Here is an 18,845-nt window from a genome sequence, read left to right on the forward strand (position 1 = left end):
AGGTGGCACAATGGATAGAGCATGGCCCTGGAGTCAGGAGGACCTGAGTTCAAATAAGATCTAAGACACTTAATAATTACCTAGCTGTGTGACCTTGGGCAAGTCACTTAACTCCATTGCCTTTGTGGGGGGGGGGACGACTCAATTTTGTTATGGCAAAGCAGTGAATATATTAAAATAAAACTGAGCCTCCCTTCAAGGAGCTCACATTCTACTGAGTAAAAGTGAGTAATGATTTCATGTTTTAAGAAACATCCCATCTATTTTATCATGCTTATTTTATGTTTATAATTATTTTGCTTAAAATACAATTATAAATTATTTACCTTATTGTTTCTATTTGTTACCTATTTGTTACCTATTTGTTTCTATTATACATTATATACTATAAAATACAACAGTATATTATATACAACTTATCATTTATATCATTGTGTTATATTTCTGTAATTTACCATTTTTGTGTCTTTGAACAGGCATATCTACTATTTTCATTCTGCTTCCTAGGTGAGATAGTAGATAGAGCACTGCCTTGGAATCAGGAGGATGGGAGTTCAAATCTAGCCTCAGACACTTGCCATTTATTAACTGTGTGACCTTGGCCAAGTCACTTAATTCTGGCTACCTCACATCCAGGACTATCTCCATTCATCCTAATTCATATTTGGCCACAGGACCCAGATGACTGGAGGAGAAAGTGAGGTTGGTGACTTTAGCACAGCCTCCCTCACTCAAATTCAATTCATTTGCATGTCATGACATTGCCTCCCTGATGTCATTTGGAAAATGACCATGAAACAAAAAAAAAAGAAAAATAAAATAAAATTAATTTTAATTTTAATTTTTTTAAAAACAAAGAGAAATAAATAATTAAAGTTATTTTTTTTTAAGTGTCTGAGGTGCATTCAAGTGTTTTTGTCATTAGGACCATGCCCACTTCCATATTGGGAAGGAAAACATGTTAGGGCTTTTAAAAAGGAGGGGACAGGGTGCATATGTCATGGCATCAGCTCCATGATATCATAGTCTTCTTCAAGAATGAAGGACAAACATCAAGGGTGGGACACATTTCCCCTAAGATGTTTTGTCCCATGTAAATCTGACTTACTTTTTGACAAATCATCCTTACAACCATCTAAGAGGTTGGGAGGTGAGTCAATGAACAAATCTTACAAAATTACAGATGGGGAACTCAAGATTATAAACTGATACAAGGGGGAAAAAATTACAGTCAATCTTGTGTTAAAATGGAGAGAAGATTCTGTGCTCAGAAAAATGGTCTGCTATATACAGAGTTTGGGGTTAGGCCCAAGGTGGAAATGCTCATTTTTTTTCTTTTTGTTTTGAGAATTGAGAGTCCTCTAGGAAATGTAGAATCACAGGATAAAAGTTAAAATCCTGTCTCTTATTTTCATGGGCAAGTCCTTTTTTTTTCCCTCTCCTAGTCTCAATTTCCTCATTGGTGAAAAAAGAATTGGCCTAAATGATCTCTGATAACTGAGATGACCGTGGAGATGAAGAGGGAAAGGGAAGCAATAAGAGACTGTGCAAATCTTGGAGTAATAAGGAGAATATTCCTAGGCCAGGAATGAAGCCAGTTTGGGGTAAAGTCCTGGTGGCCGGACATGGGAGGTGGCTTTGTTGTTTTCCCACATACACACATACACAAAAGGGTCGGAAGTCTCTACAGGAAATGAAGAGCCTCACTGTTCCAGCGCCCAGGGCCTCCCCCAACCTCAACTGACCCCCCCTCCTCCCCAGCCAGTTGCAGCCAGGTTCCAGGGGTAGAACCAACTCTCTGCAGCTGCCCCGGGAGCAGCCCACCAGAGCCAAGACAACTCAGCCAGGTCTAGCCAGCCCCATCTCTGGACAATGAAAGTGATCCCCCTTCTAGGTGAGTTACTGCCCTTGACCCTGGGAGGGAGCAGGGGCATGGCAGCAGTTTCCTTGAGCTTGGATTTGGAGAGAGCAGTGTGGCACAGGCCTCAAGGTGGAGGGTCAGAGGACCCCCCCCCCATTCAGATGGGATTCTGCCACTTAATCCCGTTTGACCTTAGATAAATGACTTCTTCTACCTGGGACCTCCATTTCCTCAGCAAGAAAATGCAGTGAGGGACTAAGTGTACTCTTTAATTACTTAAATAACTTTTGCTTCATGAACTTCATTGGCACTGTGACAAACCTCTCTGTCTCTCTGTTTCTCTATCATCTCTTCTCTGTCTCTCTGTCTCTCTGTCTCTCCCCACACATATTATTCCTCAATAGCAAGGACTGTTTTTCTCAGAATAGTGTTTTAAAATGTGTGTGTGTTTTTTTAAATAAGATTACATATAAAAAACCCAAATACTTTGAAATAGTTATTAATCTTTTTTAGTTCAGAGACCAAGTTTTAGTTTAGAAACCAAGGCCTGGTTTCTTCTGGGCCTTTCAACTCAAAAGTTTAGTCCTCTGGCTTCTATATCTGAAAAACTACAACTTTCTTCTCTCCCTTGGCAAAGAAAGCCCCAGAAGGACAAGAAATTGTTAAATTCCAAGGCCCTACACAATGTGGGCTCCTTGGAAGTACCTTAATTTCAAGTCATAGAAACTATAAGCATTGGGGTTCATTTAAACACCACTTTAAATGATGCTCAATATGAAAAAAATAAATCCTTTGATAGATAACGAATGGATTTTGAGTTAGATATGGTCACATCTAGTCCCTGTGAGTATTTGGATTAAGTTTGGGAATCTCTTGCTACCAGATATGGCTAATTTATCTTCTGACTTTTCTTGGAACAATAACTTATATGACTCATACCCATTCAGCCCCAAGTGGGTTTCTTGTGAGTAGGTTTCTTGGAACAACAATTTTAAAAAACTGGGGGGAGGGGGAGGAACGCTCCTTCCCATGGAGTTCCCTTATCTCTTCTTAACAGTCCACTAAAGATTATGTCCAACTTTATTTTCATTCTCTTAGAGATAAATTTTGCTCTGTCCTGTGTTTCATTGTTTTTAAGTTTCTCCAGATTGTGCCTCTTTCCATTTCCTGAAGCTTTGTCTTTGCTCTGTGGGTAGTAAAGACTGAAAGTCATAAAACTTATGTTATAGAAAATAGGTGATTTGAGGGGAAAGTCTCCATCATTGATTGGATTACAGAAATTATTGTCTATTTTTAAAATGCATGCATTTAAAAATGTCTGGTGCTCTGTAGTGCAGTCTATTGAACCCAGATCATATACCAGGACTTTTTGAGTTAAAAAAAAATAGACTATTTCAAGTTATAAGAGTTTTCTAGCATACTATGCATTGGCAGCTAAACAGAGACATTTCTAGAAAATTTAAAATCATCTTAATTTAACTTAAAAAGACCCAATTATCTGTTACTTTATCTGTCTGGGCCTCAGTTTCCTCATTTGTAAAATGAGGAGGTTAAACTAGATAAATCTCTAAGATTTCTTCCAATTCCATGTCAACAGTGGGTCATAGAATGTAAGCTCTGTGAGGTTAAGGTTTGGTACTTAAAAGTATTTCTATTCCCAGTCCCTATCTCAGCAACCAAGATATCCAATCAATCTTTCAGCAAAGATTTATTAAGCATCTCCTCTGGGTCAAGCATTGTTTTAGGGCCTGAGAAGACAAAGAACAAAAAAGAAACTATCCATGCTATCAAGGAATTATATGTGTGGGGAGAGACAGAAAGATGGAGAACAGATACAGAGACAGACACAAAGCAGATAGATGGATAGATGGACAAAGAGAGGGATAGATAGAAATAGATGACAGAGACAGATGGATAGATAGTACTTAATGCATATTTGATAATAGACTAGTTGAAGGTTCTGTCCCAGATAAAAAAAGCAAGGAAATTCTTAAGAAAAAAATAATTGTGATCTGTTGTTTACAGTACTACATATGGGAGCTTAGGATTGATCATGGATTAAGAAATAGAAGTGATCTGAGAAGCCAAACTGCTCACTTTATATTTTATAAAAATAAAGGCTCTGAAAGGTCAATGCATTTGTCTAATGCCATATAGATAATAAATAGTACAACTGAAATTCAAACTCTTGTCCTCTAAACCTCACGATTTTTCAGTAGATATGGATATGTGGTTTGTTATCCACTCTCCAAATGAAATGTGAAAGAAAAACAAAAGGAGAAGGTATATTTTAAGTATCCTCTTTCATTTAGTGTGCTTGTCCACTTTACTGGATGGAACTTTTGCTCAGAACTGTACCAAGACTCCATGTGACGCAAATGCAAAATGTGAGATTCGGAACGGAATCGAAGGCTGCTATTGTTTACCAGGATTCACAGGAAACGGCATAACCATATGTATAGGTAAGTCTTTTCTTATAGTTTTTGAAATTGTTTTGATTGGGGGAAGACTTCTCTATAAGTGTTACTATTCCCTTGCTTTACCAGTTTGTATATGATATTCTTTTTTTTAAAAAAAATGATAGCCATTGAGAAGACTTTTGGCTCAGTGAATATTGAATTTGAAACATTCAAATGAGGGAAAGACGTCTGCATCTGTCATTTCATCCCTATAGAAAACTCCCTATGTAGAGGCTTCCTTCTATGGAAGGTTCACAGCCCACCTATCATTAATTATCTTAGAGCATTGCCTCAAGAGCAGAGAGTTTAAGTGAATTGATTTTTTTTGATTCCTTAGGCAGTATGTATCAGAGACAAAGATAGAACCCAGGTGTTCTGGACTCCAAGACTTATCTGTATACTACATTTACTCTACATATCTCATAAAGGTAGTTCTTTCACACGTAGTGAGAGTCAATATGAAATCCACAAAAACCAACTTATGTTGATGTGCTCATGTTCCTTGACCATAATTTTAGCTCCCTCATAATACATTGAGGTTGATTGTTGAACCTTGAGTTCCTTCCTTCTAAGTTTTCCTTCCTCATCGCTACATCTTAGCTTCCTTTAAGATTCATGTCAAAGTCAAAGTCTACCTTCTATTAGAGGCCCTTCCCAGCCTCCTCATTTTCTGATACCTTCTATTCTGAGATAACCTTCTATCTATTCTATATGGTGAAAAGCTATTTGGGCACATATCGACTCCTCCCTTAAAGTAATAACTTCTTGAGGACAGGGATTTTCCCCCTTTTTCTTTGTATTCAGTGCATGGTCCATAGTAAACATGTAATAAATTCTTGTTATTTGATTGATTGATTGATTCCTCAGGCAGCCAATTAAGAAGATCCTCTGGATTCTAAGTGATAATACAGAAGCACGGGTTTTTCTTGTAAGGCTAGCCAAGGTTGACTCTTGCTACCAAGTTGGCATGGAAATATTATATTACATAATGTGTCTGGACAAGCAGTGGGTACAATTTAGTGGATTTAGTCTTAGGATCCAAGATCAAGACAGGAATGATCCTCAGAGGCTAGCTGATACAACTCTCCCATTTTGCAAATAAGGAACCTGATATGTAGAAAAATTAAGGCTTCTAACCCCATGACTAGTACTGCTTCCACTGAACCACACAACAGAAGACCCTTGATTTAAATTCTGCCTAGGCCAAGTTATTTAATTTTTTTTTTGATGTTGGTATTCCCATCTCCAAGACAAGGCTGTTAGATTAAAGCAAGCTATTACTAGAATTCTGGTGCAAATTGAGTAGAAGGAAGGGTACTGGCATAAAGAATTGCATGGGGATGGGGGTGGCACAAATAAAAACTTGACCCAGTTCAGTGGCAATTACAATGAGAAGAGATATGAATAGCTTTGTAGCTTGAACAGACCACAGGAGAAGGATGAAAAATTTGTCCCTTATTTTCCAGTAACCTGAAGAAAAAGTCCACTTTAGTTATAATTCTAAGACTAGATGAGACCACCTTTAGCTCTAAGTCCTGTGACTCAGTAGAAAATTGATATTGTTGAGACAGTCTCCTAGTGTAGTGAGCTCGTAAGACAGTAGTAATAGTAAAGTCATGAATGGCCTAGTGGGTGACTACCAATGGGAACAAAGCTAATACTAGCAGTGGCATTCATTCTACTTTATAGCAATGATGGGATTTTCTATCGCTATATCAGTTCTTGATTTGTGAACATGTCTGGAAGAAATCTCTTTCCCTTCTCTTATTCTTTAAAGAGGTTAAATTAGTAACCTATATGATCAAGCAAAAAGATCTGCTCATTCTATGGATTGTCGAATTGTGGCATTTATATATGCAAAGTGAAACCTGCTTGATTTTTTAGATTGGGGAGATTTTACATGTCTCCTTCAAGAGAAAGGCATTATTTCACTTTTGTCATCATACCTTCAATGTTTCACACAATATTTCACATACAGTAAAGATTTAATAAATTCTTATTGACTGACTGGCCTTGTGGAAGAGATGAATTTTCAAGAGCATTTTAATGATGGTTGGTTATTGCTAGCAGAAGAATCATTTCAGTCATCAGATAAGCAAAAAGGTGGGTAGCCACAAACAGCAGAAGCAAGAACAAAATTTTTGATAGGGAAGTGGGAAAGCAAATGAAATAAATAGCCCAGGTTATTCTGGTAATGATACCCCCTAGCCTACACTTCTCTTGGTGCTTCCTAAAGGTCACCCTTTGTTTGGGGATGAATGAGGGGCAATATCTCAGTCTATACTGCCTGTTCAGCAGATATGCCAATGGGTGGAATTTTCAAAGAGGAATTTAGGATTGAAGCCAAGGAGAAAAAAATAACAAACAATAGAACACCTTGAATTCATACTGAAGAGGAAGGAGGTCTGTAAGCAGAGGTTAGATGTCCACTTGTCAGTTATGTTATTATGGGGATTCCTTTCTTTGGTTGGTCCAAGAGGCTTCTAGGGTTTCTTCTAACTGCAATTATGTGATTCTTATGATTCCTTTGAAGAGGTCAATAGACTGACCTATAAAGCAAAAAAAAATTGAAGCAAAACAAAACCAAAAACACTTTCCAAGTCACATAAATTATATTTAAAATATAATTAAATGGCAAGTTCAGATGAGAACGGCACAATATTATACCCCTAAATGTATTTAAGACAACACTGAGGTTTTTCTAATTAAGCCAGTGTACTGAGCACTGTTAATATTGCATGTGTTTGCTTATAGCATAAACAAGTTGTATTGTGTGATTCAATTTGATAGGCTCTTAAAAAAGATTAAATATACAGCATAGTCTGGGTAAGCCTCATCATAATTAGTTTAATGCTTAAAATATGTAGAGCAAAGCTACAATGGCTTAATAGTACATTAGATCAAGCGTTCGCCTGCTCTGTACATTCGGCAGGAATTTGTAATATGCTGTTCTACAGACTCCACAAAATTCTTTTCAATAAATAATCTTGGATTTTTATGGGGCAGTTAATTGAATGGCATCATCACATTTTGATAGTTCAGTGACCTTCAGAATAGTCCCATCAATCACGCTTGCATATGTTTCCTCTCTAGCCATTATTTCCAGGACCATGGTTCTTAGTAAGCAGCTTTCCCATTTTTGTTCTATAGGTCGATGGCAACTGTCATAATTACCATTATTAACATCAATAATTTTTCTCTATTTGGACCTTTGACAACCAGCTTTAATGATATTTTTAATAGTTTCTTTTTAATACCTTCATGATTAGCCAGTATTTGTATTCTTTCTTTAATTTTTTTTATCTCCTCTATCCAAGTTGATAACCAACTAAACAACAGTAAATGTTTTTATGGGAAAAAAAAAACAGTTCAAGGTCCTTTAGTCTAGATGTTTTTCATGCTGTAAAACATTTTTAAATATAAAAATATACTAGTTGTCAGTGGTTTTTCTTTCAAGTTCATGTTTATGTGTGCTTTTAAAAAAATTTTCTTGTCTTATCCAAAGGAATTTGAATATTCATTCATTTGTATGGTATTTTTACATTCTGCTGCTTGTAACTTCCCAACTAAAAATGCATGAATCTTTCTCGTTAAAAAGGAACATTCTTATTTTTAAAATATTTCTTATCTTCCATTTTTTAATTTTTCATAAACAGTTTTTTCTCTACCTCCCATCATTAGTCCTATTTACCCACATTTTGTAAATAAGGAAATTGAGACTCTGGAAGATGGAATAATTTGGACATGGTCACACCCCTGCCACTGGAAGTAGATCCAAATTCATATCTTCCTGACTCTAGTCGTAGTATTCTATCTACTGACGCTGACAAGTACTTTCCTGTCCCCCAATGTTTAACTGTCAAATTCTGTATTTAAAAAGCAAAGCATTAAAATCATTTAAAACTGCCTGTTTCAGAAATCATATATGAGCAAGGTCTCTGAATATTCATAATATATGTATTATATATATATATATTATGCTACATTTAAGTTGGAGATTTATGGTACTAAAAATGTATTTTTTTCCCTGTTTCCAGAGACCCCAAATCTGTCATGGAACCCAAGTCAAGAACATTTTAGAGCATTAAAATATCTCAGAATTCACAATTCATAATTTTCACACTTTGGCAATAATATATAGATATATATGCATATATATCTATATATTATGAAAGTGTCACACAGACACGTATGCTCATACACTGTCTTAATCTGCTCATTCTACTCTGTGCTAAAGTATTTGTTGTGTTTGCATTGGGAAAGATACCAGTCCAAGCTGAAGGTGAAATTTACAATAGGAAAAACATTTTTGAAAATTATCTTTTAGGGACTTGTTTCAGTTTGCATGAGAACTGAAAGGGTGAGCTTTGCCGTCTCCAATTTTCCTTCAGCTCTATCTCTTTGAATTGTCTAGAGATTAAAACTGGGTCCTTAATGTAGGACTTCAAGTCCATTTTAATCTTCTCTTGCTTGGTTATCATAAGACTGGCAGGAGAGCAAAGGGGCAACGTGAATGTTTTACCAACATATCCTAATGGTCTGTGTTTCTGGGTGTCTTGTGTAGGCTTCCTGTCCTATAAACTTTTTGAGATGGAAACCTGTGTTTCGTAAAAATTGATGGCACTGGCTTTGAAGTGGGAATGTCAACTCCAAGCTTTTGTAGGGAATCAACATACTCTATAGCCAACTCTTCTTATTTCAAACACTGATGATCAAATTAGAAAATTTTCCAGTTTCTGCTGATTCTCCTTTTCCTGCTCCTTCTCCCTTCAAATGACTGACTTTACTGCTCCATAACTTTTCTGTCAGAGGGTGGGCAGGGAAAGATAAAGTAGGAGAAATTTATCATTCATTTCTTTAAAAGTACATTTTTCACTGATAGCCTTCATCTTCATGTTACCTATTATTTACCTCATAAAAAATCTCTTATAATAAAGAAAAGGAATTAATATAATTATTTAATATAATAATTTTAATAATATAAAATTGGGAAAAAAACAATACAGTAAACCACCAATATATCAAAAAGGTTTGAAAATATTTGCAGTGTTCCATAATCCACTGACACTCCAAAATCAGAGGAGAAGATGCCTTCTTGTAAACTTTTTTTTTTAGGGGGGAGGGACAAAGTTGGTTGATAGAGTTTTATAGTATTTAGCTCCACAAATCACCCAATTTTACATTATTTGTGTAGTTCCCTTATTATCTCCTTTGTCAAGGCTTCACTGATCACCTCCTCCCTCAAAGATAACAGATTTTCTCCCTCTAGAAGCATACAAGAGTTTTATTGTTCCTCTCTTATCTACTTCTCTTTGGATTATTTAGAATTATAGACATTTGTGTGTCTTTTCTCTCTATTAGATTATAACCTCCGTAAGGTCAGGGACTATATCTTTTCTTAAAAAGTCATTATTGAAACTTTTTAGTTGTACCAAACATCTATCAGAGAGCTCTTCATATAGCTGACAAACATTTGCACTAGTGCTGATTTATTTCTTATCAGCATCTTGGAACAAAAGACTTAATGGGAGAAAATTAATCAAACCTTTGGCAAAAATGAAGTTTTTGATCATTTTGTATATTTCATTTAATTTCTGCACACAAAGACAATGGATGTGGGTTGACTATTCTTATTCTAAATTATGTGAAAGTGTATTGATGAGTTATTTGATCCCTTAAGGTTTGTAAAATGCTTTCCCAGTTTTAAAATTAAAAAATAGAAATTAAATGCGAAGTAACTGGCATCTTGATATTTGCAGCTCAGAGAACCAAACACATTTCATGGGTTAATTAATAAAATTATCCTTCACTTTAGGGATGAGGAAACTGAGCAGTTAAATCACATGTCTATACAATCAATATGTATCTGAGATATGATTTGAACCCAGGATAATTCAACTCACATCAAAAAATGTTTTCTTGAGTACCTATTAACTTCAAAAGAATGGGGCCAATCATAGAACAAGATAAAAACAGATTAAACTGATTAAGCCTCTTCCCTTGAGGATTTTACAGTCTGTCAGGGAAAAAAAGTCAGAATAGAAAAATGCAAAAATAACCATAATGCAACAAAGAATGTGAAATTGGATGAATATTAAAAAGTGTTAAGCATTCACAGTTTCTTTCAATTGATACTTATATGATGATTTTTCTAATTCTCTTATTAGTGGTCCTCTTCTGTGCATACACTACTACTGATATCTAAAATTGATCTTTTTTTACTCCAGATGTTCAATAGGAGCAACCCTATTGCACGGGAACTACTGTACCATGATCAGACCACATCTGAAACCCAGCCTAAAGGAGAGCATACTCATAATGTATATTATAATAGTGAAAAGGTAGTGTACTTAGTCTATCTGGTCCCATAGCGTAGAATAAGGATCCATGTATGGAGAGGTACATTTAGGCTTAATGGAAAACAAGGCATATTAACTATTAGAACAATTCAAAAGAGAGACTTGGCTACTGCGGGATCCTAGATCAGATCACAGATTTAGAGGTAAAAGCAACTTTAGAAACCATTCAATCCACCCTCTTCCCCTTAATTTTTTTCAGATAAAGAAACTGAGCCAGAAGAGAGTTACTCAAGGTCACACAATTAGTTTCTATCATAAGATTTAAATCCTGTGTTTAAAATATGTTGACTGCGTTCTTCTTCAGTTAGATTGAATCTAATCTGAATATCCTAAGACAACTAAGAATCACTAAGAACACATCATTATATCCATTTTATAGATGAAATTAAATGATACAGCTTAGAACTAATAAGTATCAGGGTTGGGAACAAACCCCAAACTTCCTATTATTCAAATCCACATGCCCCACTGGATGCTAATATCTTAATTTCTGATGTGGTACCTGAACTCTGCTCCCTTTACAACTCTATGTACAGTATCAGATTTTGAGATGGACAGAACCTTAACATTCATTGAATTCAACTACTTCTTTTATTTTTTACACATAAAAATAAAATAAGGACCAGACAATTTTAAGCAGCTTGCTCAGATCACAAATAAGTGCCTGAGATAGTCTTTAAATTTAGGTCTCGTTTATGTCAAGTTCAGGACTCTGTCCATCACAGTAGTTTGTTTCTCTCCTCATTGAAACTGCTCTATAATATTGCAACATCTTTGCCTGACTTCTTTGGAGTTTAGTCTTTTTGTTATTCAAAAGAAAAGATTCTTGTGGATCATATATATTCATATTTTTTATTGATTTGGCCCTTTTAAAATATTCATAAAGTATGGAATATTTTGATGGGGTTTCATGTTGCTCTCACTCATTGTTTGAAGTGTCTTTGTGTTTGATTGTATACTGTGTAAGGGACTTCAAATTTTATATTCTTTCTTAATCTACTCTAAGTATGAGTCAGGAAGGAATGATACTATTTTCTTTATGTTTTTTTAAAAGGACTATAATTAGCATCTGAATATAGCTAAACATGTGAAGAGTATTGTTGAAAAAATCCATCCCCCCCCCCAGCCGCAAAAGGGTTTCATCAGGTCTAGTTGATTATTCATATAGGGAGACGTATTTGTTTAATTAAAAAATGTGTTTTAACCCTTGCCAAGTGTTACTAACTTCCTTTCTCTAGGAAAATTCCTTTTCATCCTTTTCACTGACTCTGAAATCTACCAACAGATTATATGTTTAGAGGATGTAGGAAAATTCACTTAAGAAGCTGTTAATGTATTATCTCAGATAATGTTCTACTTTCTGTCTGCCAGAGATATGATTTTATGTCCTCTGTTCCTGTATCAAACATCAAATTGGTCCCATGGCCCAGAAGTAACGAATAGATTTGACTAATTTGTTAGAGTATTGCACAAAACAGATTTCGTAGCTGTATAAATATATCACAGATTTAACAGTAAACTTTGGAAAGGTTTTTACAAAATAAAAAAAGTGATTCGTTTTCAGTAAGGAAGGTATTTACTTCACTAAATAATAAAACATTATGGCATGAGGTTATTAGGATAGATTACTGCCTGCAATACCTTCAGCTTTTCTTGCCATACTAGTGGAAAGGTCTCTGATTTTAAATCATCATTGTTAAGCTTATATTTGTGAGGTCTGAAAAAGAAACTAGGAGAAAATGTTCTATTCAGAAGAATTAGAATCTGAAGAAGAATGCTGCAGAGAAGTGTAATGGATGATATTGTTAGATGCAACGTGGATGGATTTTGCATTCAAATGTGAATAACTTGAGTGTTATTGGTCAGATTGGTTTCATTACTGATAGGTCCTGTTACATGGATTATATTTAAGGCAATTGGATGCTGTTTTCTATTTCAATCATGGATTTTCCTGTGTGTTTATGTGTGAGTGTGTGTGTGTGTGAGTGTGTGTGTGTGTGAGTGTGTGTGTGTGTGTATGTGACTGTGTTCTAATATATCATTGTATTGCATGAAGAAATCTAGCAGAAAAATTTTTGTCCAAATTCTTTCTATATTATTGTTTTAAATTGTTTTAAATTTTTCCAATTGCATTACATAAAAGACAAATGTCAAAAATTGGTCAAATCTTGTGAATACAAAGCACTTTAGGGAGGAAATTAACACTTTGGGCCTTTACTTGCCATGGATAGAGATAATGACCTTCTCCAGCAAGATCAGAATCTAACCAAACATTGTATTCTAAATATAGAGCACAAAGCCTTGTGCCATTTGTGAAAATGCTATCAGGGAAAAAAACCTGAGGACTGAGTTTCTGCACTGTATTTTTTAGAAACATAGATTTAATTTAGAGATTATAGTTTGAAAATAAAATTTACAGTATGAGTGTTTTTGGCTGATAAGAAATTGATTTTGTGACCTTGGTGTGCATTAATTGAAATATCTGGCACTGTGTCTTGACTAGGTTAAAGAAAACCATACATGCCTGGAACCATATTATTCCTTCACCTTGAACTCTGCAATTAATCATAGTTGTAATCACCATGAGGAAGGAAGCCACCATTTTGCTGTGGAGCATGGAAATTAAACAATCCCTGTTCATTGTCTGATGAGTGGGGTCTTATATAATTAGCATCAAATTTACTTGAGTCTCTCTGGTCTAAGATGAATTTTTTTTTCATTCAAATTAACTTTGGCATTGAAAGTGTATGGAATAGTATCTTATTTTTTTATTCTTACAAATTTTTATTCTTATAAAAATTTTGAATTAACATTGTAAATTAGGAGGATCATTGTGAAATTAGATAAGGAGAAAGGAACTTAAGATTTGCTGTTTTCTATTTTTTGCCTTGAATTTAGGATATATTTTTCAGAATTTTTTAAAAATATACAAAAAGGAAGGGGTGCACTTAAATTACTATATGATATAATTATGTAATAAATTATCCGTTTTTCTAAAGTCAGAGAATCTTAGAGAACATTATTCCTGATCCTTCTTTTGGGTTTTTTTTTCCCATAAGAATCAAAGGCTTAGAAAATATATTACCTGTATAACTAGATTGGTTGTCTTTATTATACTTACCTGATCATTATTTATGTCTCTATTTTTCATGTGTACAAGCAACCTGGGAGCCAAAATCAAAACCATAGCTAGTGAGTTGCTTTCTGCATTTACTGGTCACTATAGAAAACATTCCTATTTCTTTAGATTTCTTTAGAATATGTTTATGCTAAAATACAACCTGAATGATATTTAAATAACCACTTGAAGGCTCTATGCAGACCTTCGACTTTTTTTCAGCACAGAGCACTACCACTGTGTCATTAATGCAGGTCCTGATTAGATTCCACTAATAAGTTATTGAATAACTCCTAGGGATATGTCTAAGGTACAGTGACTTGTCTAGGGTCCTTAATGATAAAGCGTTTTGAATCTACCTCTTTTAGACCCAAGCTCAGGACTCTTCTGGACCCAAGCCCAGTACTCTTATCCACCACAGGGTTCCATGACTGAGGGATATTAGAACATGAAAAAGTAGACTTGAGAAGGGCTGTATAGTCCTCCAAGCATTATTCATGCTGGAATTTGATTCAAACATCTGATGATGAATTGTTTACATTAAACAGAAGCAAAGAGGTAACGAGCTGTTTCAAAAATGTTTTGTTCTTGTTGCGTGTGTATGACCAATTATTATTTCTTTAAAAGAAAACAGCATGTCCTCTGTGTCATAAAGGTTCCAATGTTAACTTCTTTATGCCATATGGAGGATGACTTCTGAAGATTAATTCTAAGCATATAGTCAGAGAAACCCATTGAGAATACCAAAGAAATTAAGACAGCTCTCTGTTGCATATGGAGCTCTGTGCAGACAAGCAGATGTTTGATTATAGCTTTGTGTTTGTTCAACTAATGTTATGTTCATTGCAGCAATTTTGTTATACACCAGGATGTGGAGGAGTATGGCCTATCAGATGTACTTTAGATTTCAATTTTTGAAACTGGTTTATTTGTAGAAAAATGTTTCTGAAAGTTTCCATCAGGAAGCAGTTATTTTTCTGCCAATAGGTTATTTTCAAAACTTTTAAAAAGTTAAATCACAGCAACTATAAATTCTTTTATGGTGATGAAGAGTAATTCTGAATAGAGTTTTGATTTTTTTTTAGTATATATATATATATATATATATATATCTATATAGATGGTACAATCTGCTAAGTATCAAATCTGGATTAAGAAGTGAAAAATATTAATCATAATAAAAATGTTACATAGCACTTTGAAGTATGAAAAATGCTTTACAGTTATTATCCTATTTGAACCTTAAAACAATTCTATAAAGTATATGCTATATTATTTTCATTTTATAGATGAGGAATGGGGGCTAAGAAGATGTAAATATTCATGGTCAGTCCAGCACATCAGTAGCCATAATCATAGACCTCATTCAAGTCTAAATGAGAGTACATAGTAATGTCTGATTGGATTTGCTTAGGTTTTGCTATTAGCTTACATTTTTTAATAATTGACCCAAGTAATTTAGTAAAGTATATACTTGTACAATTCTTGGGGTACGTCAAATTGAGTGAAAATATCAAATCATTAAAAAAGAGGGGGGAAATAACTCAAAGGGGATTAAAAACATTAGGTTGTCCTTTTAAGTTAGAATGTTAATTTGGAATTGCTGATATAAGATAGCAAATTTTGAGAGGAAAACAAAACCATGACTTTAAGTTATTGCTCCAATCTCATTTTTGTAAATACAAATTATCTCTTTTTGCCATTTTATTAAGAAGCAGAATCAGAAAATTTCCATTGTGGAAAGAGACCTCAGAATCCATCTACTTTAACTCTTGTCCTCAGTATCACATCTAACAAGTGGTCATCAGTCAATCATGAAGCATTTATCAAATTTCTACTCCGTTCTAGGTATTTTGCCAAGAATCAGGGATAAAAAAGGCAAAAACTCATGAAGTTTGCAATTTAAGGAAGGTGGCACCAAGTATATAAATATGGATGGTCACCTAGTTTTTGCTTAAATGTTGCATTTGGGGCAGCCCTTTAAACTTCTGGAATGGCAGTCAAAGTTTGATAAGTTGATTCACAATTATGAAACATATTTGGTTGTAAATTCAGATTTAAAAAATGTAAGATAATCTGATTATTTACACGAACAAACACTAAGAGGATGCTAAATACTCATGTTGGACATCTACCCAGTTGCTCTTATATTTATAACCTCACTTATCTCCATTTCAGCATGATTGTAATATATTAATTTTTTTCCAAGTTATAGATTACTTGCATAGATTACATTTTAACCAAAGTAGCTCATATATAAACTTAATTCTATATGTATATAACCTGTTTCTTCATAATAATGTTGTAAGAAAGTATGCCAGAAAATAATTCCATTTTATTGATGGAGAAAGTGATTTAGTTAAGATAACAGAGGCAATAAGAGTTCTCCAGAACAAAAGTCTAGCTCTTTTTGCTTCAAATAATAGCTAATATTTATATAAAGGTTTAAAATTTGTAAATCCTCAGTGACTCCTAGAGGCTTCCAGGATCAAGTATGACCTTATCCTTTTGGCATTCAAAATCTTTCTAGTAGACCCTTTGTATATTTGTAATCCTCAGACTTTTATCCCTGCCATGCAATAATCAAAGTAGTGACCCTGGCCTCTTGATCGTTCAAGGAATAGCCTCTCTGTTCCAAGCATTCTCTCTGATTGTCCGCCATACCTGGACTCTTTCTCCTCCTCTCTGACTACTGACCTCCCTGACTTCCTGTTTAAGTCCCAACTAAAATCCCATATTAAACAGGAAACCTTTCCTAACCATCTCAATTCCAATGCCTTCCCTCTCTTAATTATTTCCCATTTATCCTATATACAGTTTGTTTGTAAATATTTATTTGTCTCTCCCATTAAATTGTGAAATCCCTTGGGGTAGGGACTATCTTTTGCCTCTTTTTGTAGGCCCATCTCAGCACAATATTTGACAAATAGTAAGCATCTAATAAATGTCTGTTGACTAGTTGCATTCTATATGCTTCATTTGATCTTTACAGCAACATTGAAAGATATATTATAGAAGATGAAACTGAGGGTAAGAAATGTCATAGTATGTGCCTGAGATTTGAATTCAGGTTTTCCTGCCTCCAAATCTACTGCTGCCTAATGCTCACTGCTTTTTGAGGATAAAAAAGGAGGGATCTTGTTTACCATTTATGAGTTTTACCCAAACCTCTGTGTAGGAACAGGTATTGTTATTTTGTAAACTTGGCTCATTTCTTCCCAAAGACTGTTCTTTTTTGCTTGAGTGTCTCATCCTTTTTTTGATACTTACTAATCTCATTTTTGTTATAAATTCCATTTCATTTCTGGCTCTGTAATCCTTGTAAGCCTGTTTCATTTGAGTGACTAGATGAATAATTTTGTCAACATATGTCTAGAACACTAGACATTAACCTAGGGTCTAAGAACTTAATATAGGTAGATAGATAGATAGATAATAGATAGATAGATAGAAAAAAGAGAGAAAGTAGATAGATGCACATGTACATAGTTAAATATTTGTCTTGAGAATTGTATTTCAATAAAATTGGCTCCCTATTATTTTATATATAAAAAAAATTTCTGAACAGACCCTTAGATGTTATCAGTCTACTTGGATAAAGATAGAAAAAGTTAAGGACCCCAATTAAAAAAAATGCCTTCACATTTAGAGACATTTCAATGCTACCAATTATGAATAGAAAACAAATAGACTGATAGATAAGGAATAAATAACCATATAGACAGATAATAGCTAAGCTAAACATAGACAGATAATAAATAGACTGATAGATAATAGACAGATAAACATATCAATAGATAACAGCTAAATATACATATAGATAGACAGATAGATAGTTAATGGATGATAGAAAGATAGATAACAGAGACAGAGAAATAGTTATGATTGGATATGAGGAAATATAATATAAAATAGAACCATAAATTTAATTTTTTATATAATACTAGATTTTAAAAAGTAGTGTGACAAAATGGATAGATAGATAGATAGATAGATAGATAATGGATGATAGAAAGATAGATAACAGAGACAGAGAAATAGTTATGATTGTATATGAGAAAATATTATAATATAAAATAGATCCATAAATTTAATTTGTTATATAATACTAGATTTTAAAAAGTAGTGTGACAAAATGGACAGAGCCAACATCTGAGGTAGTAAGGCGAGCTCATTATTTACACAGGTTGTATGACCCTGTGCAAGTCACCTAACCTCTCATTGTTCTCTAGAAAAGTCTCTAAGACTATCAGTTGCAGAGCAGGTGCCAGCCAACATTGCTAGAGAGCTTCCTTACACTAGAATTCACTCTAAATGAAGTCACAGATACAGTCCTTTTCTCTCTTTCCATAATTTTCACATCTACAATTTAGATTGAAATTGTTATGAAAAGTGTTAGTAACTCAATATTTACTGAGATATTCTTTACAAAGAAAAGTCTCAATAAAAAAACTTATTTATTCTCTTATTTAAAAAGATCCTTTGTTTTAGAGTTCTTTTGGGGAGAGAAACTGTAATATATTCATTCCTCCCCATGTCCTACAAGTTTTCTTGCTCAGTGTGAATGTTCAAGAATCGATAATTTCCTCAGCTTTTGGAATTCCTGCTACCAACACAGATTACAGCTAAACTTGGACTTAAGTTTGACCTAGGGAGTTGCCCAAGGTAGACAGACAGTGGTTAAGTGAATTTCCCCTTCATTCAACTACTAAGGATTAGAGATAGGATTTTAAGTCTGAATAATACACATAACTCTACTCACTCTTCTATGCCGTCTCTACAGAAAACCAATTTGAATGTTATCTTGTGCAATTATTAAATCTCTCAACTTTTGCAAATATTTATAAGAATATAATAATGGCATCATGGATGGGCTATAAATTTGCTATCAACTAGCTTTCAGAATAAATTGAGGATTAATGGATTTTTTTTCCTGTGATATTGTTCCCTTTTCATTTTGAGGGTTAGTTGGAAGCTAGCTTGGGTCTATATGGAAGTGGATCTGAAGATGAAGGATGGCATCACCCAGTGAATTTCTGGCAAGAAAA

General features: G+C 34.2%; 1 protein-coding gene across 1 annotated transcript in view; it reads left to right on the top strand.

Annotated features, from left to right (window-relative positions):
- The first annotated feature begins 1,574 nt into the window (after window positions 1-1,574).
- ADGRL4 (adhesion G protein-coupled receptor L4) overlaps window positions 1,575-18,845 on the top strand; it is a 143,347-nt gene continuing 126,076 nt past the window's right edge. Inside the window, exons 1-2 of the mRNA XM_074221830.1 lie at window positions 1,575-1,894; window positions 4,174-4,323. Of these exons, the coding sequence (XP_074077931.1) occupies window positions 1,873-1,894; window positions 4,174-4,323 (172 nt within the window). The 5' untranslated portion in view covers window positions 1,575-1,872. The remainder of the gene's footprint in view (window positions 1,895-4,173; window positions 4,324-18,845) is intronic.

Source organism: Macrotis lagotis, chromosome 2 (genome assembly GCF_037893015.1).
Source record: "Macrotis lagotis isolate mMagLag1 chromosome 2, bilby.v1.9.chrom.fasta, whole genome shotgun sequence".
Taxonomy (NCBI): Eukaryota; Metazoa; Chordata; class Mammalia; order Peramelemorphia; family Peramelidae; genus Macrotis; species Macrotis lagotis.